Consider the following 27,213-nt stretch of genomic DNA (forward strand, 5'->3'; position numbering starts at 1 on the left):
GTCAAATGTGTATTTGTAGAGTAATTTCCAATGGAATCCAGTGCAACCAAGGTTGTAAAACAAAGAAATGTTTTTTTTTCTCTCTCTCTCTTTGTACAAATCTAACTAGATGTTTGGTAATAGGCTAACATATTAATTCCTGTAATGGGAAATTCACACAACCACAAGCATTTTCTTCTTTTCACATCCAATATCTGGCACAAAAAAAAATTCACTATATTTGGGTATCCAAATATAGTGAAATTTTTTTTTTTTTTAATGGCGCACGCGCCGGAGCTCGTTCGGCGCGCAGGACTGACACTGAAGCGCAACACAATCGCACTAGAAAGCATGTTCAAGCTGCCAGTGTAGCTGCAGTCTTTTTTTAGTTGCGAATTATGAGTATTTCCACTTTCATCTCTATGTGATACACAAGTTTTGATCGGCAGAAAATCGGCATGTTTTGACCGGCCGGTCGCCGGTCATGGCCGATCACGTGAAAATCGGCCGATTCCGATTGGTAGCCGGTCAATCGGTGCATCTCTGGTTTTTGCCTTATTTTTTTTGCCTTTTTGGTGGCAATCTTTCAATCATTCTTTAGTTGACATTCAAGGAATAAATTGCAAAAACAAGCTGGAGGTTTTTATTTTAAATATTGAGCTCAGCACTTACCTCAACCAATACTAAAATGAAATAAATAGTATAGGGTAACAACAAAATAATAAAATATCATAATTAGATGTAAGAAACCACTGAAGGTAACACCAAGGCAACTAACAACTAGACAGGGACACTCTAACGAGTGCAAACCCTGCCTTTTCCCTATTAAAATACATTGGGCGAAAATTTCGAAGTTCTGCCATGACCTTTGACCTTTGACCTCCAAAATTTAATGGTTTCCTTCCTGGGTGATTGGCAACACGTACAAAATTTGGTCTAAATCGATCCATTGGTTCTTGAGATATCTTGCAGACACACAGACAGACAGATACACACACACACACACACACACACACACACACACACAGACTGACGCAGGTGAAAATAATAACCCCTCCGACTACTGTCGGCGGGGTTAATAATGAAAAAGCATTACCCTAATTGGTGCAAAGCCTGCATGCCCTATCAGAACATTTAATTCTGCGTGGCTTCCTGAAAAAAAAAAAAACCTCAAGTGCTCTATCGTAAGGGAAGTCATTGCTGAAGCGGGATAAACGGGATAATGCAATAAGGCCGGTTCCTCGTGTCAAGCTGCTACTGTATGCATCAAAATTGGTTTATAGCCTGACTCAGGGATGTCCGTTTCATGTAAGCCAAGAAGGCTATGATAAAGCTCATCATGAGCACAACGTAGGCTACCTTTTAAAATAAGGGGTCGGAAGGTGAATCGGGAAGGCTGTGTTATTTTTCATTAGCCTAACAGGCCTACTTGCAGTCCGGGTATATGCGCAACGGCAGGCCTGTGTACACACCTCTCTGTGTTTGTCTCTCTCTTTCTCTCTCTGTCTCTGTGTGCGTGTGTGCGCGCGTGCGTGAACGAAAAGAAAGAGCACTATGAATGAATGGAACGATACGCAACGGAATTTTTTTTTTCAAAATCGCGAGTCTGATTGTGTGGCGATAGGAATCCATTGTGTGGCGCTGCGCCACACAATGGTCTATGTATGGGAAACCCTGAATTTGACCGATGCTAAACACATTTTTGCAGCGTGTAGTTTAACCATCTGCCACTCACCAACTGCGAGTTGTGAAATCTAATGGTGAGTCAAGAGCGTCCTAGGCTCGCCTTTCTTTGCAAGTGTGGTCAAAGCGATGGGTACCTATCTAGTATTCATGTAAAAATCCAAGAAATATTTGACAAAGCTCTTTCCTTGCGCATGTTGGGGGCCACCATTGCAAAATGAAAACAAAACCAGAAATGATGGGAATCAGTGAGTGTCAACTTTGGGCATGTTCACCACATATAAAATAATCGATAGTGTGTATGAAAAAGGGTTTGGACAAAATGTCTCAACTATTGGATGAAATGGCATTGGGCAAAATGATCAAAGTGTCCTGATCCCGGCAGGAGAGGTCAGCATCTTAATGGTGTCTGAGGAGAGAGCAAGAGAGAGAACAGGTTGTTGGGTATGCCTGGTGTCACCTAATGAGTAGCAGTATACATTTTGCAGTGGCAAAATGGTGGGATGCTGGCAAGACTGACAGCATAATTAAAAGGGAGCCCTGGGACATAAAGCAGCCAGCCACTCCACCGTCAACAAACCTGAGTGAATGTGTGAGAGTGGGAGGTGACAGCATCCATACATCCCAGTTTACCAAAACACTCTATGCCTGAGGACCCTCCAGATCTACTCCTTTACCTCATAAAAAAACTATTAACAAAAGGCTTGACTAAACAGAGATGTTTTCAGCGGAGACTTAAGCACTGACACTGTGTCTGAGTCCTGAACGCTACTTGGAAGGCTGTTCCATATCTGTGGGGCTTTGTAAGAAAAGGCTCCGCCCCCTGATGTAGCCTTCACTATATGAGGTACCAGCAGATAGCTTGCACCTTTTGATCTAAGTAGGCATGGTGGGTCAAAAAGGACCAGAAGTTTGCTCAGGTACTGTGGTGAGACTATTCAGTGCTTTAAAGATGAATAGTAGTATTTTATAAACACTGTAAAATTTGATTGGGAGCCAATGCAGTGTGGATAAGACAGGGGTGATGGGGTCATATTTTCTAGTTCTAGTAAGGACTCTTTCTGATGCGTTTTGAACCGACTGGAGCTTGTTTATGCACTTATTGGAATATCCAGACAGTAAGGCATTACAATAATCCAACCTGGAGGGAAAAAAAGCATGAATTAGTTTTACTGCATCATGCAGTGACATTATATTTCTTGACTTGGCAATATTTCTGAGATGAAAGAAAGCTAACATAATGTTATCAGAATGAGTTTCAAACAAAAGACTGGAGTCAGTCATCACACCGAGGTCTTTTACTGCTGCATGTGAAGAAACAAAGGCCATTGAGAGTTACTCTGTAATCAGAAAACCTACTTGTAGCTGCATGTGGTCCTAGTACAGGTACTTCCGTCTTGTCCAGGTTAATTAGAAGGAAATTCATAAGCATCCTGTGTCTAATGTCCTTTACACATTTCTCAATTTGATTAAGCTATTGTCTCATCTGGCACCCAGTATGGTTTTCCGGCCTTGACCCTTACGCACAGAGATCCTTCCAGATTCTCTGAGTCTTTTGATGATATTATGCTCTGTAGATGATATGTTCAAACTCTTTGCAATTTTACACTGTCGAACTCCTTTCTGATATTGCTCCACTATTTGTCGGTGCAGAATTAGGGGGATTGGTGATCCTCTTCCCATCTTTACTTCTGAGAGCTGCTGCCACTCCAAGATGCTCTTTTTATACCCAGTCATGTTAATGACCTATTGCCAATTGACCTAATGAGTTGCAGGGCTCAAAATTCATATATTTTTTCACCAGCCAGCCGGACTAGTTACCTTCCAAAGTAACTAGCCAAGGTTGAGTTCTGGGAACATGGCGGAGTGAGTAGCAGCAATTTGCCCAGCTGTCCCAAGTCGGTTAAAATAAACCCACACACAAATGTAACTCAACAGATGAAAACAAGGTATGAGAGGAAGAGAAAAGAGAAGAAGCCAGAGAATCAACAAGAAATTAAACAACTGTTTTGAACAACCCGAAATGGAAGAAATCTCTGAACACGAAGCTAGCGCGAGTGAACACGGGATGGAAGACGCAGTGGAGAAAGTAGACGGTCATGGCGAGGTGGGGACGCTCTGTGCCGGGCTCGCCATAATAAGAAGTGACATAACAGAGCTTAAACAAGAGCTACGACATGAGTTTACCACACTCAAAGACAAACTGAAAAGAGAAGTGAAGGAAGAAATCAGCAACTTCCAACAAGAAATTGAACATAAGCTCACTGAGAAAAACAGCGAACTGCAGACACAAAAGATGAACATCACAGAAGCCCAGACGTGCATAGAGGAGCTGGAAGAGTGGCAGGCGGATGCGAACAACACACTGACGCAGATGCGGGAGCAGACAGGTCGGATGCAAGAGATGATCACGGACCTCGAAAGCAGATCAAGGAGAAACAATATTTGTGTCTTAGGCATCCCGGAGGGGACAGAAGGGAGCTCCGCTGCCAATTACTTGGAACAACTACTAGGCACCGAACTCCAGCTGCCAGAAGGAACTAATCTCCAGATCCAAAGAGCACACAGAGCCCTCGCCCAAAAACCGGGACTGGGAGCTGTTCCCAGGTCAATTATAGTCAACTTTCTACAGTTTGAGATGAAGGAAATTATTTTAACAAAAGCGTGGCAGAAGAAAATATAGGTGGGCGGTAAACAAGTTTTCTTTGACCATGAGTACCCTACTGAAATCGTCCAGAAACGGAAGACACGTGGGCATCAAAAAAGTGTTAAAAGGGAATTCGTTTCCAGACATGGCTCACAAAAATACAAATTCACTGGAATGACTGTGTGAAGGTGTACGGGAGCACCAGAGAAGCTGCTCACGACATGGAGGAAAGGGGCTACACCGTGGATATGCCAGCGGAGGACACCGGAGCTGTGACGGGAGGGGAGATGCGAGGAGCCGCGGGATGGCAGCAAGTGACGGAAAGAACGGAACCGAGATACAGCGAACCGAGCGAGAGGAAACCTACAAAACTATCAGTGGAAACCGTAAAGAATGTTTTGCTTAAGAAAAGAGGCAACACCGAGGGTCAGAGAGAATACAGGTATGGACAAAGACAAGTATTAAGATAGGACAGAGGAAAAGAGATGAGGAGAACCCTTAATCACAGCAAACATTATTTGAATATATCTCTGCACATTGAATGGGACTTTGTCCACAGTGTGGGTTGAAATGACTGATTCAAAGACTTACTTAATCTGAGTTAAGAACCGACTGGGAGAGGTCAGGTAATTTTAAGTTGGACTTGTCTAGACACTAGGAACACCACAAGTTGGGTTAGCTCTGGGCCTTGGAAGGGGCCCTCTCCTAGAGATGAGGATTTCCTCTTCACCCACCAACGGGGACTTGGGGAGGGAGGAACATCCCCCCCCCCCCTCCACCTCTGGAAGTTTTCTTGTTTTTTGTTTCATGTTATGTTAAATGTTCAGAGAATTGGGGGCGTTGTGGCTCAGTTGGATAAGGCGCCATACCATAAATCCAGGGACCCGGGTTCGATTCCGACCCGAGGTCGTTTCCCGATCCCTCCCCGTCTCTCTCTCCCGCTCATTTCCTGTCTTGACACTGTCCTATACAATAAAGGTGAAAAAAGCCCCAAAAAATATCTTAAAAAAAAAATGTTCAGAGAATTTAGTTCAGAGTTGTCTGAGAGCACATTTTCTGAGAATAACAAAACAGAATGATGGCTAATATTGTCAAATTCATGTCGCTGAACGTAAATGGTCTCAATATGCCAATGAAAAGAGAAAGGGTTATGACGAAACTGAAGAAAGAAAAAGCACAAATCCTATTCCTGCAAGAGACCCATTTATCCCAGTCAGAGCATGATAAATTAAAAAGATACGGCTATCGGAACTTGTATTACAGTGCATATAAAGAGGGACACAGAAGGGGAGTTCTAACATTAATATCAAACGCAATTCAACTTGACTATGAAAAGGAACTCAAAGATAGAGAAGGGTCATTCCATGTCAATTCAACCAGGGCTTGTGCACTTAGGTCTCAAAAAATTCTGAAAAATCCCCAGATGTGCCCATGTTACCTAGGAGAAACACTAAATTTATTTGAATGTAAGATGTATACTTTCCATGTTACAGCCAGTTTTACTGGGGGAGGGGGGTGTCAATTTTGTTCAGACTCTTTTTTTTTTTTTTGTCAAAGTTCACAAGCCCATAGCTCAAGAACTAAACCATGTAGGAGGCTCAAATTTTGCATGCTGGTACATAAATAGGAATAGTATATAGCAAAACTGTCATTTTGGGTCTGGATGATCCTGCATGGTCATAGCACTCCCTCAAAGATGATCAACATTTTATTGGAGTTTTTGGCTGTGCTCTGTTTAGGCCTTCAGAAGACACATTTTTACCCAACATAGGCTCTTGATTTTTTCCTTTATTGAGATAAGTAGAAACACACTCAAAAAAAGCAATAAACAGAAAGGAAACTCTATCAGTGTTTTGAACAGAAGCCCTCACAAGTCTGACAAATCATTTTGGATGTCATTTTCAGAGCACCGTAACACCTTGTGGGAATGTGCACAGATTTTTAAAATATTTTTTCTTTATTCTCCATGATCCCTTCTTTTTAAAAACACCAATTTGGCTTGTCTTATTCGAATCTTTTTTATTTTCCACCCTGAACATGGGCAAAATGCACCATTGAGAGCAATATGTTTTTCTATAACATTAACGTAAAGAGTAAATAACCAAAGGCCAATTTTACCCTGACATGATCACCTGAGAGTGCCTGTGCAGGGGTGGAGGGATCCTTTTCAATTTCAATGATTCAGTGATTTTAGGGGCACCTGTGGTTGAGAGTAACCACAGGTGCCCCTAAAATCACTGAATCATTGAAATTGAAAAGGATACCTTTTACGAGGCAATAATTACAGTCATTCACAAACAAGGGAAAGATAAAGAGAACTGTGAGAATTATAGACTAGAGCCCTGCACTCCCGCGGGACCCGACGCAAAGCAGTGCGGCGCAGGACAAATTTTGAAAGCTCATTGCGGGCGGGAGGGGGAGTGCACAATGCGGGCGCGGGCGGGAGAGGTGATAAGCTGCAGTCCCGCTAACTAAAAACGTGTTTAAAATAAAATTTATAAATTATTAATTTATGTCTATCATATATAATTTGTGCTGGATATTTTATTTGGCCTTAATAAAAACATTTTAAGATGCCTAAATTTGCGGATGTGGTCTAATCTCGCGTACGTTTCCGATTCCTTTCCGCTCTTCCGTGTTTGAGATCTCCGATCATGGCAGAAGAGCAGAGCTCCTCTAGTGAAGCTCACAGTGCTTCAGAAGCAAGTGCTGCTTTAAAAAGAGGTACATTTACCATTAAAAAGTCAAGAGTATTAGTCCTAAGTATTAAAAAGTATTTAAAAAAGTATTAAAAAGTATTAACTAGTATTACAAAGGATTGTGTATCGCACAGATTGTTCAATTTAAAGCTAGAAATAGACAGTGTATAATCTGAGAAGCTGGTTGTGGTTGCGCAGCACTTCATATGAGAGGAGAATGAAATCGTGGTTGGAATCATAACGCCACAGACTCGGGAGTGCGAGTGCACAAAGCGAGAGCTGTCGATCAAAGCGGGAGCTGTCAATCATGAGCGCATGCAGCGCTCAACTTGGAATGTGTCAGCAGAATGTCAGAGTCTAAACAATAAACTTAGAATAAATGAAGGATCGGTCAGTGGAGAGCTCAGCTAAGCTCAGCATGTTTAATTCCCTAAGCCAATGACAAGAACTTTCGTGAGAAATAACGTGAACGTCTGCATCATGCGGGATTTGCGGCCGGGAGCGGGACAAAATATGGCGGGCGGGAACGGGACTGAAAATCATAATTCTTTGTGGGAGTGGGCGGGAGCGGGACTGAAAATTCTGTCCCGCGCAGACCTCTATTATAGACCTATCTCATTACTAAACATAGATTATAAAATGTATACAACAATCATTTCAAAATGATTGAACCCCTTCATAACAGAAATTATAGAGGAAGACCAAACAGGGTTTATAAAAGGGCGACAAATGCAGGATAACGTCAGAAGAACCTTGCATATTATAGCTCGAGCCCAACATAAAAAACAAAGCACTGTTTTTGTAAGCATAGATGCTGAGAAAGCATTCGACTGTGTAAATTGGAAATACTTGTATCAAGTGTAAGAACGATTGGGATTTAATAGTAAATCAGTACAATGTATAAAGACTCTATACCAACTGCCCACTGCTAGAACCAAGATAAATGGAAATCTGACTAACAAAATTAATTTACAGAGGTCAACCAGACAGGGATGTTGCCCGTCACCCACTTTATTCGCCGTTTCCATGGAACCGCTGGCACAGGCAGTCCGCCAGAATACAGACCTAGTGGGAGTTATGGTAAATGGAACAGAACATAAAATAGGACTTTTTGCTGACGACATCATCGCCTTCTTAGAGCAACCAACTAAATCACTCCCAGTACCGATGAAACTTTTAGAAACCTATAGACACCTCTCGGGATATAAAATTAATATCTCAAAAACACAGGTGTTATCGCTTAACTACACGCCACTGAGAGAGATACAGGAATCTTTTGATCTTAATTGGAGTTTAAAGAAAATTAAATATCTGGGGGTCTCCATTACTAAAGGATTATCAAAACTATATAAAGAAAACTACAACAAAATAACACAAGAGATACAGAAAGATATTCAAAAATGGTCCACTCTGACACTAGATCTCAGTTCGAGGATTGAAATAATTAAAATTAATGTACTACCCAAGCTTCTTTATCTGTTTCATTCTTTACCTATAGAGATCCCGCAAACCCAATTTGAGACCTGGGACAGGATGATATCAAGGTTTATATGGGCAGGCAAGAAACCCAGAATTAAGTATGGGACTCTCCAGCTGCCAAAAGACAGAGGGGGAATGGGTCTCCCAAAACTCGGGGAATATTTCTATGCAGTCCAGCTTAGATATTTGATATGCTGGTGTCAACCAGACGACACAGCTAAGTGGAAAGACATGGAAAAATAGTTCAGAGGGCACCCAATTCAGAATGTGATTGGAGATAAAGTATACAACAAAATAAAGAAACAACTTGATCCGATTACATTGTTTACTTTGGAATTATGGTTTAGAATCGTTAAACATGGGGTAAAGGATAGTAATCTGTTAAGGTGGGTTGCATTTGATAGTAACTTTAAACCAGCCACATACGACAAGGGATTTAAACAGTGGGAAACTAAAGGAATTACAGCATGGTGTACTCTAGAGAGAGAGAGATGGAGAGTTTCCAGAATATGAGCGACAAATATGATCTGGGTGTAAACGAATTCTATAGGTACTTACAAATAAGAGATTACTACAGGAAGGAAATCAGGACAGGTCCCTCCATGGTAGTGAATGGTGTGATACAAATCATAATCAATACGTATAAAGGCACAAAAGTCAGAATAATATCTTCACTGTACCAAAAATTGACAATAAGCAAAAATCCAACTAATTATATAAAAGAAAAATGGGAATTGGAGCTCAACACAAAAATCTCAGATAATGAGTTGAAAATACATCAAACATCCACCAATTCGCGGATATGGAGGGAATTCTCCTGGAAAAATCTAATTAGATTTTTTATCACACCCAAGGTCAAGAGTAAATATCTGAATGTAAACTTACCATGTTGGAGAGAATGTGGAATATTAAATGCAGACCATGCACATGTATTTTGGAAATGCCATGTGATGTTTTGGAGAATTGTACATGTAACTCTGCAAGAGATACTGAGGTATGGCATTCCCATGAGCTGCACGGTACTCTTATCTGTGTAATTTCACAGAGGGCAATATACACGCAGGAGATAGGTACCTTACAAAAATACTGTTAATAGCTAGTAAAAAGGCGATAACAAGGAAATGGGGCAAAGTGGATCTTCCGACCAGGAAACAATGGATAGAAATAATAGAGGAAATCTATACAATGGAAAAACTGACACACCATCTGAGATTGCAAGAAACACAGCTCGAAGACAAGTGGCTGAAGTGGACTAATTGGAGGACCTTGGATAGTGACAGACAAATGAAAAGACAATTGATATAGAGGACGAAACTGCGAGAATTGATGGATAAAGAAGAATGTAGCTCCCACAGGACAATTAGTATTACTACCTTATTATTATTATTATTATTATTATTATTATTATATCCTTTTGCTGTTGATGCTCCTTGTTGGTCTGTTGTAAATGTTAAAATTGAATAAAAACTAAAGTGAAAAAAAAAGTAACTAGCCAAACAGAAAATCAACTCACCAAAATTTGTTCATGTATGAATTTTACTTCTGTCAAAAATAATGCAAAAGAGAGTAGTTACCATTGTTCATGACTAATGTGCATTTATTTCAAGACCCGAGTATTTTGATACTGTTAAAGACATAAATGAGAACAACACAGAGCACCATAATATAATCCAAAAAAATGCCAGATGACTGACCCCTTACTAGTTCTTTTAGGAACCAATTCGTCCGCTTCCATTTTTAATTTGTCGCTGAAATTGACGGAGCTTACACGGTAGCCTATGCAACACCAGCGATTGCACGAAGTGAGTCAGCGCCGTAAATCGAAACTAGAAAATCTTCCCGCAAGTTCCTTTCAGCAACGAGATGTCGCCCGGGATTGGTTGGCGAGTGCGTGACGTTGGTTTTTTTTTATCCTTAGGCAGCCTCTCATGTTACTGCCTGAGGGACAGGGAGAAAACCACCGGAAAAGGTTTTAAACAAACGCAACAAACACGAAACAAACGCAAGTCGGCAGATGACCATAAAATACTCGATAGTTACGATATAATAATTTTATGTATCTCACACAGAATTTTCAGAGATATATCGAGTATATTCGATATATCGCACAGCCCTAGTCTGAATCTTCGCTTCATATGTATTTTTTATTTTCAACTAGCCGGCCGGGCTGCCTAGTGACAGGAATTACCCTCCAAATGGCAAATTAAGTCACCTCGGGTGACCGGACCACCACGAATTTTGAGCCCTGAGTTGCAATTTGGTCCTCCAGCTGTTCCTTTTTTTGTACCTTTAACTTTTCCAGCCTCTTCTTGCCCCTGTCCCAACTTTTTTGAGATGTGTTGCTGTCATGAAATTTCAAATGAGCCAATATTTGGCATGAAATTTCAAAGTGTCTCAATTTCGACGTTTGAGATGTTGTCTAGGTTCTATTGTGAATACAATATCAGTTTTTGAGATTTGTAAATTATTGCATTCCGTTTTTATTTACAATTTGTACTTTGTCCCAACTTTTTTTGGAATCGGGGTTGTACTGGTGTATTTCGAGATGACTCTGCGTCATAAAACTCTTTCCACACTGTGAGCAATGATGCATGTTGGAGCCAGTATTAACCCTTTGTGTTAGTGTGTGCGCACCCTCTACAGGCCTGGAGGATACTGTGTCCAGGGGGATGATAAATACCTGGCCAGGAAAAGCTAGTATCTCACTGGGCTGCAACAGCTTACGACAAATTGCAAACGACATTTGCGAGAGAGCTTCAAAAGTGTCTTGAAACATTTGCGGGGCTTCTCAATTTCCTCGCATAAGTCGCAAAGTGTCGCTCCTTCGTCGCTGAAATTTTGAACATGTCCAAAAAATTTGTGCGACCAAAATTTCTCTCAAAATATGCGAATATCAATTCAGTGTGATTCCAAGTGAAAATTGTCGCTAATTCACATATTTTATCGCAATGGTTGTGTCTCCAACTAGTTGCGGGCTGTCGCAGCCCAGTGAGATACTACTCAAAGGACCAGGGGCCTCATTTATAAACGATGCGTACGCACAAAAGAATGCGTACGCCACGTTCTACGCAAGCTTCGGTATTTATAAAAAGTGAACTTGACGGTAAAATGTGCGCACCTCCACGCAAGCTCTGATCCATGCGTACGCACAAAAAAAGGGAAACACGGAAAGTGCGACCTCAGGAGGAAATGGGGAGAACGACCCGAAATTGGTTCAATAATCGAAGTTTAACACAAACATAATATCGCGCATCAAAGACGTGACTGACTTAACATTTATAATCCTTAATTTTGTGCACTTGTCAAAAATAACATCTTATTTAAGGCAATAAAGACAAATTGATAGGCTATACGTTGTACGTTTTTGCAACATAAGCAGTAGGCTAAGTTTTGTTAATTATCCACTTATGGCTTTCATGCATGTTGTCATTTTTCAATATTGATCATTAGGCTATCACACATGTTGCTTGTTAGGTTGCCTACTCTGTAAATAGTATATAAGAGGGATTTGCCGTGGTAGGTCTTATGATGCACTATGGCGTATTTGGCATTGCTGGAGGATGTGGCAAATGGAAGTATTAGGAGAGAGCGAGTCTTCAGAGACCTTTGTTGGTCAATGACGATGAGTGGCTCATGAGCCGATTCAGATTGCCACGAGCTGTCCTTTTACACCTGATAGCTGAGTTGGGCCCAGCGTTGGAGAGAGGTACCCGCTGGAATCATGCCATCCCAGTCTCGCTGCAAGTGCTGACTTGCATCGGCTTTGCATCGGCCACTGGCACTTTTCAGCGAGAACTGGCTGACCGGTCTGGGATATCGCAGCCAACCTTCAGCCGCATTTTGCCAGAAGTGTTAGGAGGTGGAATTGGTTTATCACCAAACTACATCAAGTTTCCTTACATGGTGGGTGAACAGGCAAATAAAAAGGCGCAATTTGCAGCAAAGTCCGATTTCCCAAATGTGATCGGTGCTATTGACTGCACTCATATTGCTATGGGGGCACCGAGTGAAAATGAATTTGCCTTTGTTAACAGGAAGCATTTTCATTCCCTCAATGTCCAAGTTATATGTGACGCGGACATGGTCCTCACAAATGTTGTCGCCCGGTGGCCTGGTTCAACCCATGATTCATTTATATTGAGACATAGCAGCGTTGGGCAGAGACTGGATGCTGGAGCTGTGCGCGATGGTTGGCTTCTGGGTGCAGGTGATTTAATGCATAAATCCTGAAAGTATTTGTAACCATTCTTGGACCATTTCTAAATATTCAACCCTTTACTCATTCAGTTATGTTGTATGTGACAGTGGGTATCTGCTGAAACGGTGGCTGCTCACGCCATTTATGAACCTCCAAACGCCTGAGGAGACCACTTACAACCTGCGCCACAGCCAGGCGCGCGCTGTTGTGGAGCGCACCATCGGGCTCCTGAAGGGCAGATGGCATTGTCTGGATGCCACGGGGGGAGCGCTATGTTACAGACCCGAAAAGGTCTGTCGGATTGTTAGGGCCTGTGCTGTGCTGCACAATGTGGCACAGCTACAAAACGTGCCTTTGCAAGCTGAAGAGGTCAACCTTGACCTCGACCCCGATCCCTATCCCCAGGCATTCCACCCAAACGCAGGAACCGTGCACCAGCGTGAGGAGGTGATGCACCGCTTGTAAATAATTAGGTCTGGAAACAAATGATTACTTTTTAAAAATACTTTAATGCTGGCATTTAATGCAGACAGCTCATTTTTTAATTTCTTTTAACTCCCGGGTGACCTCGCGGACGGCATCCTCATGTTCCGGCTGCACCTGCAGCACTGAATCTGTTAGGATACGGGTGCTGGTGGCTGGTTTCAGCATGGATGCACATGCATCGGAGGCCGTGGACGTCCTTGGGACCTCCGCTGCCGCAGCCGACACACTGCTGGCCTCACTGGCACACCCAGCAACTGCAAGAGAATTTTTTTGCTAATAAAATACTTTTTCTGGATGAAGACTCATTTCAATTAATTTCACACCCATTTCAAACAAGGGGGGCACATGTGCAATGTAAGGTGGTTCCTTGATACACAACCAAAAAAAATTACATACCCGAGTCCTCGGCTGGTTCATGTGGCCAAGCATCGGTGTCACCCTCCTCCTCATGCACAACTCCACTCAGGAGGGTTTCCCCTATAATGCCAGCCAGTTTTTGATCCAGTGGGGTGAGCTCCGGCTCCCCCTTCCCCCCGCCCATTGCACAGATGCTTTGACGGTGTGCCTTGATCCTCTTCTTGGCGTTCACCTTTATGTCGGACCATTTTTTTTTTTTAAACCTCTGCCATAGTACGGCCTTGTGAAGCTACAGAATTGAACGCATCGGCCACATGCTGCCATTCACACGTTTTTTTTCGCATTTGTAACTCCCGTACTATGGCCTCCAAACAAAACGGCTCGACGCTGCTCCACTTCATCTACTAGCACTTCAACTTCACAGTCGGTGAAGTTGCGCTTCTTTGTCTTTCCTTCTGTTTTGGGCATGTTGTCCACAGATATCAATGTTCATTAAGGGCGTTTTGCTGAATATTTATAGACAATTGTGGGTGTGTCTTGAGGTACGCACAGGTGCCGCAAATTTAGAGTGGATTGTGATTTATAAAGGAAAATTGGCGTGGAACATGCGTGCGCACGGTTTTATAAATCAGAATATTTCTGTGCGCACGCACATTGAGTTTCGTGCGCACGCCATCTTCTGGTGTAAATCCTGCGCAAAGTTTTATAAATGAGGCCCCAGGTGTGGCTGATTGGAGATAACAGCTTCTTATGTCTGCCTCCTGCTGTGAAAAGAAAAAGAAGAAAGCACAACTTTATTCATCACACACTTGTAAAATTCCTCTCTGCATTTAACCCATCTGAAGCAGTGAACACACACCTGCACACACGTGAGCAATGAGCACATGCACATACCCAGAGCAGTGGGCAGCCATGCTAACAGTGCCCGGGGAGCAGTTGGGAGTTCGGTGCCTCGCTCAAGGGCACCTCAGCCCAAGGCCGTCCCATATTAACCTCTCTGCATGTCTTTGAACTGTGGGGGAAACCAGAGCACCCGGAGGAAACCCACCAGACACAGGGAGAACATGCAAACTCTGCACAGAAAGGCCCCCGCCGGCCGCTGGGCTCGAACCTGGAACCTTCTTGCTGTGAGATAGTGCTCACCACTTACACCACCATGCTGCCCAATCTGTACTCCAGTTTACCATCTTGTAGGGGTGTGATGGTACATATATTTGTACCGGACGATTTGCGGTACGATGCAGATGTGTACCAAATGCAATCTTTAAACAGTAATTAAATTAATTTAACTGCAATGCATAACAAGAATTCAATACGTTTGAAGTTCTTCATACTAACTGTCCAGGTTGTTGTGTTATGCCGAGATAATCATTATAAATAACCACGACACCGCCTCTTCTGCCAGTTAGGTGAGGCTGGTGTATATCGTAACTGTAACCAGGAGGACTAGTTTCATTTAATGCATGGTTTAATCCATGTTTCTCTTAAACACAGTACATTAAACTTCTGATCAGTAATAAGTTCATTAACAATTAGTGCTTTAAAGGAACAGTCCACCGTACTTCCATAATGAAATATGTTCTTCTCTGAATTGAGACGAGCTGATCCATACCTCTCCGAGCTTTGTGCGACATCCCAGTCAGTCAGACGCGCTGTTACTCCTGTTAGCAGTGTAGCTAGTAGAGGTCTGCGCGGGTCGGATTTTTCAGTCCCGCCCGCGCCCATATTGTGCAGTCCCACTCCCGCCCGCGCCCGCAAAGACTTATGATTTTCAGTCCCGCTCCCGCTCGCGCCCACAAAAAAATTATGATTTTCAGTCCCGCTCCCGCCCGCGCCTGACATATTTTGTCCCGCTCCCGCCCGCAAATCCCGCATGATGCAGACGTTCGCGTTATTTCTCAGGAAAGTTCTTGTCTTGACACAGCGTGATGGTGCCTCGCCCCCTACTTCGAATGGATTTTAGCATAAATATCTACAGCTCATGTTATTATTTACCTTGTTTTGGAATTCAGCATGTACTCTCTCTAATAATAATTAGTGCTATCAAACAATTAAAATATTTAATCGCGAATCACACATTTTTATCACATGAGAAACCATTGCAATTCTCTGATCAGCATAAAAAAGTGAATTGGCTTGCTTTGTAGCAATCTTTTTTTTTTTTTATTGCAAAGCAGAGCTAGTAAGAGAAGTGAATTGATTTATTTTTTGAGTTAGTCTACAACTTTAGTCAGAGAGACATGTTACACAGTGACGGTAGGCTTGACTCAATGCTATCCCAGAAATCCTTCCTGTAATATGCAAATTTAGCCGCCTCTGATTGGACAGCCAAATTTGCATATTACAGGAAGGATTTCTGGGATAGCATTGAGTCAAGCCTACCGTCACTGTGTAACATGTCTCTCTGACTAAAGTTGTAGACTAACGCAAGCCGTAAATCACTTCACTCATGGTTCTCTTGCTAGCTGGGTGTGAACTGCGAGTCGTTAGAGTGATCAAAGGATTTCCCGTTAGGATGATCAATGGCAAACTTAAAATGCCATTCCACTGGCAATCTGACTCTCTCTGCAAATTTAGGCATCTTAAAACGTTTTTATTAATGCCAAATTGTTCCTCCAGCACAAATTATATATGATAGACATGAATTAATAATTTATACATTTTATTTCAAACACATTTTTAGTTAGCGGGACTGCAGCTTATCACCGCTCCCGCCCGCGCCACATATGTGCACTCCTACTCCCACCTGCGCGCGCATATGTGCACTTCCGGTCCCGCCTGCGCCCGCAATGAGCTTTCAAAATTTGTCCCATGCCGCACTGCTTTGCGGCGGGTCCCGCGGGACTCCCGCGGGAGTGCAGGGCTCTAGTAGCTAGGCTCAGCATGGCCAATGGTATTTTTTGGGGCTGTAGTTAGATGCGACCAAACTCTTCCACGTTTTTCCTGTTTACATAGGTTTATATGACCAGTGGCATGAAACAAAGTTCAGTTACACAAATTGAAACGTGGCGATTTTCTATGCTATGGAAAGTCCGCACTATAATGACAGGCATACTAACACCTTCTGCGCGCTTCAACAGCGCATTGATACCTTCACTCGGAGTTGTACTATTTTTTTTTTTAGACAGGGCGGACAGACCAGGGCATTCACCCGCCTGGCCATGCCTGACGAGGAGCGCTCTCGGCCGGCTTGGGAGGCAGACGGCAGCCCCTCCTGGAAGTGTGGTTTTACCATGGGCCTCATGCGGAAAAATGACAAAATCCCAATTTTACCATGGGGCTCGAGTTGTACCATTTTTTTTAGACAGGGCGGACGGACCAGGGCATTCGCCTGCCTGGCCGTGCCCGAAGACGAGTGAAGGTATCAATGCGCTGTCGAAGCGCGCAGAAGGTGTTAGTACGCCTGTCATTATAGTGCGGACTTTCCATAGCATAGAAAATCGCCAGGTTTCAATTTGTGTAACTGAACTTTGTTTCATGTCACTGGTCATATAAACCTATGTAAACAGGAAAAACGTGGAAGAGTTTGGTCGCATCTAACTACAGCCCCAAAAAATACCATTGGCCATGCTGAGCCTAGCTACATTGCAAACAGGAGTAACAGCGCGTCTGACTGACTGGGAGGTCGCACAAAGCTCGGAGAGGTACGGATCAGCTCGTCTCAATTCAGAGAAGAACATATTTCATTATGGAAGTACGGTGGACTGTTCCTTTAAATGCAAGAGATCTCATATTTAGTAGTCCTACCTTTAGATCAAAGGTGCTGGCAGTGGCTGTACAGTCAGTATGATGCAATTTTATATTATCTAAGTTACGAGAACAACCTCTGAGTGTTACTACTAGTTTTTCGTTTAGCTTGGGAAACACAGTCTCTATATAGTGGACCCTGAGTGATGACTCTGTGCAGCTTGCAGACAGTCAGTTTAGCCTGTTCGTCTACTCCCTGGCCTTGGCTCTGGATTGTCACAGATTAACTAGGCCTCAATCCAACACTGGGTTGGATTGACTGGTAAAGTTATCAATTGGTTAAATTCATACTTAAAAGATAGAAGCTTCTATGTTACCATGGGAAATTGTTCCTCAATGTCAATGTCCTTGACCTGTGGTGTCCCCCAGGGGTCGATTCTTGGACCATTACTTTTCAACCTTTATATGCTCCCACTTGGGCAAATTATCAATAACAATTCAATTTTGTATCACTGCTATGCAGATGACACCCAAATTTATTTTGCTTTATCACCTAATGATTATGCCCCCCTTGAATGTCTCTACCAGTGTATCGATCAAATCAACAACTGAATGTCACAAAATTTTCTTCAGCTGAACACAGATAAAACAGAAGTAATTCTATTTGGAAAAAAAGATGAAAGACTCAGGATTACCACTATTCTTGACACAAAAGTCAGTTTAGCCTGTTCGTCTACTCCCTGGCCTTGGCTCTGGATTGTCAGAGATTAACTAGGCCTCTACTGAGAATATGAGCTACGCTGTGAGAAATGAGAGCAGCATCTTCCCGAGTGGGATGAATACCGTCCCGCCCTAACAGATTTGTTTTTTGATCTTTAGTTGTGTGAGGACATGAAAACCGAGATATCCAGGGATGGAGGGACGTCAGAAGTCCGTGTGAAGAAAGAGGAGACGCTGGAGCTGAAAATCTACAACCATGGAGACGACCTCGATAATCCACCTGATGGTCTCTCTGTTAAAGTGGAAGATCCTGACAATAAAGACTACCTCTGTAAGACATCAGCCCACTCTGGTGCTCAGTAACACTCACTGTTTATTCTACCCTCCACACTTTCTGGTGCACTAAAAGTGCAATACAGTACATTTGGGATGCAGCCTCAGTCTGATAATTTAATCAAAAAATTGAACTTGATATTTTTATTGATAAAGTATGAACCTTGTTTATAGAGTGTAAAATATGGTAGCAAGGAGTGAGAGAAACTAAAGATTTTTATTTATTTAGAATAGAATGCCTTTATTGTCGCTGCACAAATGTACAACAAAATTTAGTTCATCATAGGAGAGCAAAGCCACTGCGTACATGCGTGCCGCCACTCTTGGGCACTTCAGCCCAAGGCCATCCCATGTTAACCTAACTGCATGTCTTTGAACCATGAGGGAAGCCAGAGCACCTGGAGGAAACCAATGCAGACACGGGAGAACATACAAACTCTACACAGAAAGGTCCCCCACCAGCCGCTGGGCTTGATCCCAGAACCTTCTTGCTGTGAGGCGACAGTGCTAACCACTACATCACCGTGCTGCCCATTTATTTCCTGAAAATATATTAGTCATTATAAACCAATGATGTTAACCTGAACCAAATAAGTATGGAATATCACACGATGGGTCATGCTGTTAGATAAAAATCTATGCCGGGTGATTTATTTTCAGATAACAGCACAGCCCAAAGCGTATTATTCACCTCATACTGCACTGATTTGCCTATGATTATCATTTTTAATTTATTAATGAATATTTCTGTTTGCATTTAATGTTACAGAATGTCTGCCATTCTCTCCAGCCACTCATGTGTTTTCTTCTGAGACAAAAAAAAAATGCAAGTGGTTGTGTGACTGAGAAACCAGAAAGCACAAACTCCTCTGTCCTGAAGACTTTCCCATCATGGGGAAACTTAATGACTGATACCTGGATCTCCTCCCATAAACGTTAAATAAACATGTCTTTATGTCTTCACCACATTAGAAGATTATAGTTGTTTTTTTTTCTTCCACCCATTTTCCTTTCTAATGTGGTCACCTGCTAGTATCCACCTACTTGCCAAGTCTCTCTAACCATGTGAGTGAAGGCTAACACGTGATTCCTCCAAGACATGTAAAGCCATCAAATGCCTTGTAACAAGTCCATGATGTGGATTGAGTACAGAAGCACGGCAGGCGGGAGATGATATTTACACACACACACGTTTATTTTGGCTTTTCAGCTTCACAATCGCTCGATTTTAGGACACGGACACGCGTGCACACAGTTGTGTTCTGGTCCAGGGAGCTCTCTTCTCTTTGCTCTCCTCCTCCTTTTCTATCCTCCACTGTCACTGCAACACACACAACATTAATCGACAATAGGTGTAATGACTTTGGCACTCACATTCATTGGCCCCGCCCTCCATTCACAAACTGACACTTGGCCATGCCCTCACTGCCACATACCCCTGCCCAACTCACTGGAGCCGTCCAGACTGCAGTGTACTCCTCCCCCCCCCCATGGGACAGGAATTCCGGCACCATCATCTGCACCCCTGGCCTGTGGACCACCTCAAATTTAAACGGCTGGAGGGCGAGATACCGACAGGTGATCTGCGCATTGGCATCCTTCATGTGTTGGAGCCACTGGAGGGGTATGTGGTCCGAACAGAGGGTGAGAGGGTGCCCCAGCAGGTAGTATCAGAGAGTGAGGACCGCACACTTGATGGCCAAGCACTACTTTTCGATGGTGCTGGACTTAATTTCATGCATTGAGATTTTGTGGCTGATGTACAGCACGGGATGTTCCTCGCTCTCCACCTTCTGGGACAAAATGGCCCCCAGCCCTCTGTCCGACGCATCCATCTGCAAAATAAAGGGGAGAGAGAAGTTAGGGGAGTGTAGAAATGCCCCCCTCTCCAAACACACACTGTGCAGCTTTTACCTTTAGTGAAAACCTGTTGACTGCTCTGTCCACTGGACTGGATCTGGTGCTCCGTTTTTAGTGAGATCAGTCAGAGGGCTGGTGACATCCGAATAATTAGGTATGAACCTACGATAGTAGCCAGCCATCCCCGGAACTGTCTCACCCCCTTTTTCATTTTTGGGTTTCGGGCAGGCTGCAATCTTGTCAATTTGGGGACGCATCTGCCCATGACCCAAGTGGAAACCCAGATACCGTACTTCCACCCACCCAATTACACACTTTTTCGGGTTAGCTGTGAGATCTGCACGCCTCAGTAACTCTAGGATGGCCCTAAAGTGTTTTGAGGTGCCGCAGCCAATCGTTGCTATAAATATTGATGTCACTGAGGGAAGCTGACGCAGAGGGAGTGTGGGGGCAGAGGATCTTGTCCATGAGTTGCTGGAATGTAGCGAGTGCCCCAAATAACCCAAAAGGAAACGTGACGAATTCGTGTAATCCAGACAGTGTAGAAAAGGCCGTTTTCTCTCAGGATAGAGGAGTCAAGTGGGTCTGCTAATATTCCTTTGTTAAATCCATGGGTGCAAGTTTTCTGGCATGTGCCGGAAGCTCCGGTTTTTTCGGTTCTGAAAAAGTCTCATCTCATTATCTCTAGCCGCTTTATCCTGTTCTACAGTGTCGCAGGCAAGCTGGAGCCTATCCCAGCTGACTACGGGTGAAAGGCGGGGTACACCCTGGACAAGTTGCCAGGTCATCACAGGGCTGACACAGACGACCATTCACACACACATTCACACCTACGGTCAATTTGGAGTCACCAGTTAACCTAACCTGCATGTCTTTGGACTGTGGGGGAAACCGGAGCACCCGGAGGAAACCCACGCGGACACGGGGAGAACATGCAAACTCCGCACAGAAAGGCCCTCGTCGGCCATGGGGCTCGAACCCAGACCTTTTTGCTGTGAGGCGACAGCGCTAACCACTACACCACCGTGCCGCCCTCTGAAAGTCATTTTTCCAAATCGTGTAAATCCGTTATGATTTTCGGAGGGGGGGTGGCCCTCACTGTCTCACTCTCATAGGGCCAATGATTTTCCGCGATCGCGGAAAACAGATGGAAATTACGGAATTTTTATCGTGTAACATTGCTCGCGTGTCAAAGTGTAACTGCCGCAGAAGGCTTCTGCGTAACTGCCGCTAACGCCCAAGCAGACATGCCTTTCCGGTCAAGGCAGCTTTGTCGGTGATTGTGATTGGCTTGTGGCACACTTCGCTTGCCAATGAGCTGCTTGTTTACAGATTCGCTCCCCGCGTCGCAACCAGAATGGCGACCGCGAAAAATAAACGAATGCGTCTGGTGGCCAAGGATGCCATATGGTTACCAGTGGCGAGTGTGGACGTTGAGCGCTCCTTTTCCATGTATAAACCTCTTCTAAATGACAGAAGATTCAGTCTCATAGAGACCAACACTAAACAACTTATGATGCTCTATCATAATGGCAATATCGAGCAGCGTTTCTAGGTACTCAGAGTGCTCAATGATTGATCTGCAAGGAATATTCAGGACTGTCATTACAATCAAAGTTAAACTATTCTTGTCTGTTTGAGAGTGTGTTCTGTGTTCTGTTAGGAAACATTGTTTCATGAGTTTGTGGTGTACTAAAAAAGATGGATATAGAGTAATATTTTTAAACAGTCAGTTATGAGTATTGTCATTACAGGCTCAGTAAGTATTACTGAATATTAATTTATCCCTATTAATTTATCAGTACTCTCAATATTATATTGAGATTATATATGCTATTATATTGCATATATATGAGATGGGGTTTTAGTTAACGGTGATCCTAGTTTCTTGATTTATCTGTTATCAGTATGTCAAGTAAAATATTTTGAGTTGTCTCAATCTGTGATCCCACTTCAATTTTTTTTTATTAATGCAATTTATCAGTTTACTGTCAGTGTAATTGTTTTTATATATTTTTTTCATGAATGACTTCATGATGCAAAGGACCATTTGTGTCTAGAGATGCAATACTTTGAAACCCAAGTAAAATTATGCCAGCCAGAATTACTAAATTGGAGCCAAACACAACAATTTTGAACTGAAATTGTGAAACGGAATTGAAACGGAATTTATCATTGTCCAAAACGGAAAAAGCCAGATTTTGAAACGGAAAATCATTGACTCTACTCTCAGCGTATTATCGGGTTACCGCGGTACAGTCTCTGCACGAGACGAATCTTTTCATCTCGTCTTTGCCACAAACCTCATTCAATTTATACGCCGCTCACCGACAAGCGGTCCTGACTAGCCCGTTGTTTCATGGTGTTATACATGTGTGATATCATGTTTCACGCACATAGCACGTTGTTCGACCAAATCAACACAGCTATTCCAGTGTATATATTGTAAAAAAGGTATCACAGCAAAAGCATGTTAAAAATGGTTGTTTCAACATTTTAAATTAGTAGTTGCGAGATGTTTTGAAATATCAAGCCTTGTACTTGAAAGATTATTTCAGATGAATTGATAAAATGTATTAATCAGTCCCCCCAGGATTTCACAGGCCTTTTTTGTGATTGTTGTGGGCTAAAATGTCTGATGTTGCAGGGGGGGTTTCCAAAAAAATTGCGATGAAAGTTGCAGTGTTTTTTAGGTTTTTGTTGCGATTACATTGTGGGAGGAAGTGAAAGTTGCGAGAAATTGTTGCGATTTTCTCTTTTTATGATTGAGTGATATGTTAAATATTAAGTCATTACTGAAAAACTATTGATTAAAAAAACAAAGACACTGAGAAATGGTCCTATAAACAACTTTACCAATATAAAAGATTACCAGGACTACAAAAATGCAGAAAAATAGGCTTTACTTATCCAACTGCACCTGTTGGTTCAAAAGTTAAAGTGCATAGAACCTCACAGTACAACATGAAGTTACCTTAAAATATAATATAAATGCCTCAGCTTTCATGTAAGAAAAAACCTATTAATGCTAGTACTATGTGCAGGCAGTCTCTCCTGAAGACTAAATTAAACAAGAATTATAAACTGATAAAATAAATGGCTCAGGCTTCATCGAAGAAAAAAAACAATTTGAACATAATCTCACAGTATGATGCTGAAGCTGCCTAAACAATGGAAAATAAAATGCCATTTTGGCAAAAATGTTGGTATCCATTCATTTCTTGTATTAAGTAAAAATATAAAGTGCACACAGTCCTTCACTGTAAACATAACACTTTCAGTAGCAGAATTTAAGCTTACATGAACACTGACTAGCACATGCTGCTTCTCTTGAACGTATACACGGAAGTAAGGCGGAAGGTAGGTAGTTTGTCGACGTCACCTCAAGACGACGCCAAAGATTGGTCAAATTTGCGGGAAAGTTGCGGTGATTGGATATAATTGCAACACCGCCCTGAATTTGCGGGGATTGGTTGAATTTGCGTTGAAGTTGCAAATTGCAACATCGTGAAATCCTGGAGGATCTGATTAAACATTTGATGTGAATATGCAAATCATATAACTATTAATATTATAAATGTTTGCATGAGATTGCATGAGAGACAACCATTTTAACTTGTAATTTAAATTTTTTTCCGAGCCCTAAGGGGGACTCACCTCCCTTTGTAAACCCCCCCCCCCCCCCCCCCCGCATGGCTGCACCATTGCACGTCTGACCTTGTCAGACTTCAGGTGTTTGAAAATTTTATACTTGCACCCATGGAGGTGGTCTCCACAAGGGACAGGAGCAGTTTGAATCATTATTTTTGTTTTTACCTCTGGCCCCAGGTCCGCCTTCTCCGGAACTACCAATGCCAATGCAACAAGGACCTCCTTGTTCCAATGTTTTAACAGATTGAGGTGGTATATTTGCAGTACCCCGCCCTTATCCGCTTGCCTCACCTCACAGTCCATGTCCCTGACTCGCCATGTGACCTCAAAGGACACTTGCCACTTGGCAATTTGGAGCTCAACGTGGGTAATAACACAAGTACTTTGTCTCCCGGTATGAAATCTCTAAGGCGCGTGCCCCTGTCGTATGGCCAGACATAATGTTCTTGTGCCTGTTGTAAATTCTCTTGGGTTGTGTGTGTGTGAGGATGTGGAGTTTTGTGCGCAGGCCGAGAGCATATTGAATTTTGTTTTTACTAGGTGAAGGTCCCTCCTCCCAATTTTCTTGCAGCGCATCCAAAATGCCACGAGGCTTACGCCCATATAATTCAAATGGTGAAAATCCCGTGGAGGCTTGCGGGACCTCTCGTACTGCAAATAACAGTGGCTCGAGCCATTTATCCCAATTATGTGCAATCTTCACTGACAAATTTCCGATTTAAGTTTTTGAGTGTCTGGTTGAATCGTTCCACTAAGCCATCTATTTGTGGGTGATAGACGCTGGTGCGGATAGATTTAATTCCCAATAACCCATACAGTTCGTGCAGTGTGGCTCTGTGACTGCTTCCCCAGTCAACGCCACACCAGGATCTCCCCGTGATGTACTATTGCAGGACCCACTCTTTACTATGTGTTCCATTAAGCCTTTGAATCTCAGCCAATCAGTTCCCAAAATCAGCGGGTGGGTGAGACGAGGATTAACCAGCACCTTTCTTCTATGCTTTTCTCCCCTAAATAGAATGTGGACGGACACTAATGAGTAGTTGTGAATATCCCTGTGCACACAGAACCCCCACCACTTGCCCAATGCCTCACCTTGCATCAGCCTTTGTTTGATTGAGGTCTGATTACTGCCGGAATCCACCAACGTGTGATATGTACTGTATCCCCTTGAACACTTACCGGTATACGATGCGCTCCAGCCCGATGGTCTCTGGCGTGTCGGGGATCCGGACCACAGCTCCCACCTCCATTGCGGAACACTGACTCTGGAGATGTCTGGGCTCCCCGCAGTGCCAGCACACTAGTCCAGGCTTCCCCTCTGCACCGGCGTAAAAGGCATCACTCATCTTGGGGGGGTCCGACATGGAAGGGGAAGATGGGCCTCCACCTCCTCATTGGGGGAAGGGAAGGGGAGAGGAGAGAGAAAAAGGGAAGAGGTGACTCATCCGCCTGCCTTCGGAACTGCCTCCAGATGGTCCTTCGCCAGCTTGATGGCTTGATCCAGCGACACCGGGTGATGACACTGGACCCACTCCGCCATTCCTTTCAGAAGTTGCACAATGAAGTGTTCCAGTGTCACCAGGTCGATGATCCCCTCTGCATCGCGGTCATCTGCCCTCTGCCATCACCGGCAGGCATCCCGGAGCTGTTGGCCAAATGCAAATGGCCGGCCGGCCTCCTCTCATGTCAGTGTCCGGAAGCACTGGCAATGTTCCGGGGAGCGGCCAGTATACTGCATGTCGTCTTATACGAGTAGGCTGTCGGTGGCGAGCTGTGCCTCTCCAATCAGTAGCAGAACACCAGCCACCCTCACGCTTTGGCCGCTTGCTCAAAGAGTGCTATAAAGGCTTCCAGATTGTCGTGAGGGTGATGTAGGGAGGGTCTGCTGTGGTGGCGGTCGAGGACCCTGCCGATGCGAGCAAGTGCCAGAACGCCTGGGGATCTTCCTGCTGGGCCAGCATCAAGACTTTGAAGCATTGTTCTTGCTTTTTCCATAGAGCGATCACTGCTTGTTCTGCTGGGCAGTAGTGAGGGCATGGATGAGATCTTTGAATGGCGAGGACTCCATGTGGTGGTTCCCTTCCGTACTTCTGGGTTTCAGCACCACTGTAACAAGTCCCTGATGTGGGTGGAGTACAGAAGCACGGCAGGTGGGAGATATTCACACACACTTATTTTGGCTTTTCAGCTTCACACTCGCTCAATTTTAGGAAACACACACACTGTTGTGTTCTGGTCCAGGGAGCTTTCTTCTCTTTGCTCTTCCCCTCCTTTTCTATCCTCCATCATCACTGCAGCGCGCACGCACGCATGCACGCAGAAAACATTATTTGACAACAGGTATATTGACTTTGCCACTCACCTTCCCCAGCCCTGCCCTCCATTCACAAACTGACACTTGGCCACACCCCCACTGCCATACTCCTCTTTTACAAATGCAGCCCATGCTACATCACAGGATAGCAAAACACACCTGGAGGAAAGTGCTATGTGCTCTCTTCCCCACATGCATGAGCTTGCAGAAGACCCCAACCGGCTGCGATTTAATAGGGGCCAAAGAGTATGCCCTTCAGCATGACCCTGGAATGGGATGTTCACTAAGCACATATGGGTGTGAGAGACAGGAGTCCAAATATTTGTGTATGGATTTAGGGCCGTCAGTGGTGCAACTCCAGGATCTTGGATTCAATTCTAAGCTCGGGTTGCTGTCTGTGTGAAGTTTTACAAGTTCTCACCCACGCTGACGGGAGTTCCTCTGGGTCCACTGGTTTCTTCTTCAGCAAATTGGTTATGCTTAAATTGCCACTAAGTGATTTTTTTTTCTTTTAATTAAATCTGAATCCGAGATGTATGGCATTGGGTGAAAAATGCCTAGATCGAGAAATGCCAGAATTGTCAGCAAGCTCAAATAGAGAGGTGTGTTGGACTATTTATTTACTTACTTACTTACTGTGTGGACAGTTCATTTTGTTTGTACCTGCATGTGATTTCATAACAAATTTAGGATATTCTGTTTCCCAGAAGATAAGCAAACAAGTAACCAAATTTAAAATGAGCATGAGCCTGACCAGGCAAGTCCTAAGAATACTGCAAATATATCATACAGTGCCACAGTAATGTTAATGAACATTGTTTTATTTTGCCCTGTAAGCTCCATACCTGACCTCTTGTTTACTCCCACAAGGAAGTAAAAAAATTCGTACTTGTGTACCTTGTTATCCTGTGTGATCTCAGTCCTGATGGACACCTCTCATCTCAACTATTCAGTAAACCTTACTGGCAAGCTTTCTTTGAGTAATCTTTGTACAGTACTCACATACTGTATATTAGGGGTGGGTATTGCCAAGGACCTCACGATACGATACGCATCACGATACTTGAGTCACGATACGATACTGCGATATATTGCGATATTCTACATAGTTCACTGA

The 27,213-nt window shown here is 43.5% G+C and overlaps 1 protein-coding gene across 3 annotated transcripts in view; it reads left to right on the top strand.

The window, feature by feature from the left end:
* Nucleotides 1-27,213, top strand: part of LOC132870975 (zinc finger protein 850-like) — a 72,175-nt gene that overhangs the window by 19,703 nt on the left and 25,259 nt on the right. The window contains exon 2 of one of the 3 annotated variants that reach the window (XM_060905021.1): nt 18,095-18,266. In XM_060905021.1, the coding sequence (XP_060761004.1) occupies nt 18,107-18,266 (160 nt within the window). In that variant the 5' untranslated portion in view covers nt 18,095-18,106. Of the gene's footprint in view, nt 1-18,094; nt 18,267-25,819; nt 25,933-27,213 lie in introns of those variants that run through there. The other 2 variants (XM_060905023.1, XM_060905022.1) reach the window with 2 other exon arrangements.

The sequence above is a fragment of the Neoarius graeffei genome, chromosome 22 (assembly GCF_027579695.1).
Source record: "Neoarius graeffei isolate fNeoGra1 chromosome 22, fNeoGra1.pri, whole genome shotgun sequence".
In the NCBI taxonomy this organism is placed as follows: domain Eukaryota; kingdom Metazoa; phylum Chordata; class Actinopteri; order Siluriformes; family Ariidae; genus Neoarius; species Neoarius graeffei.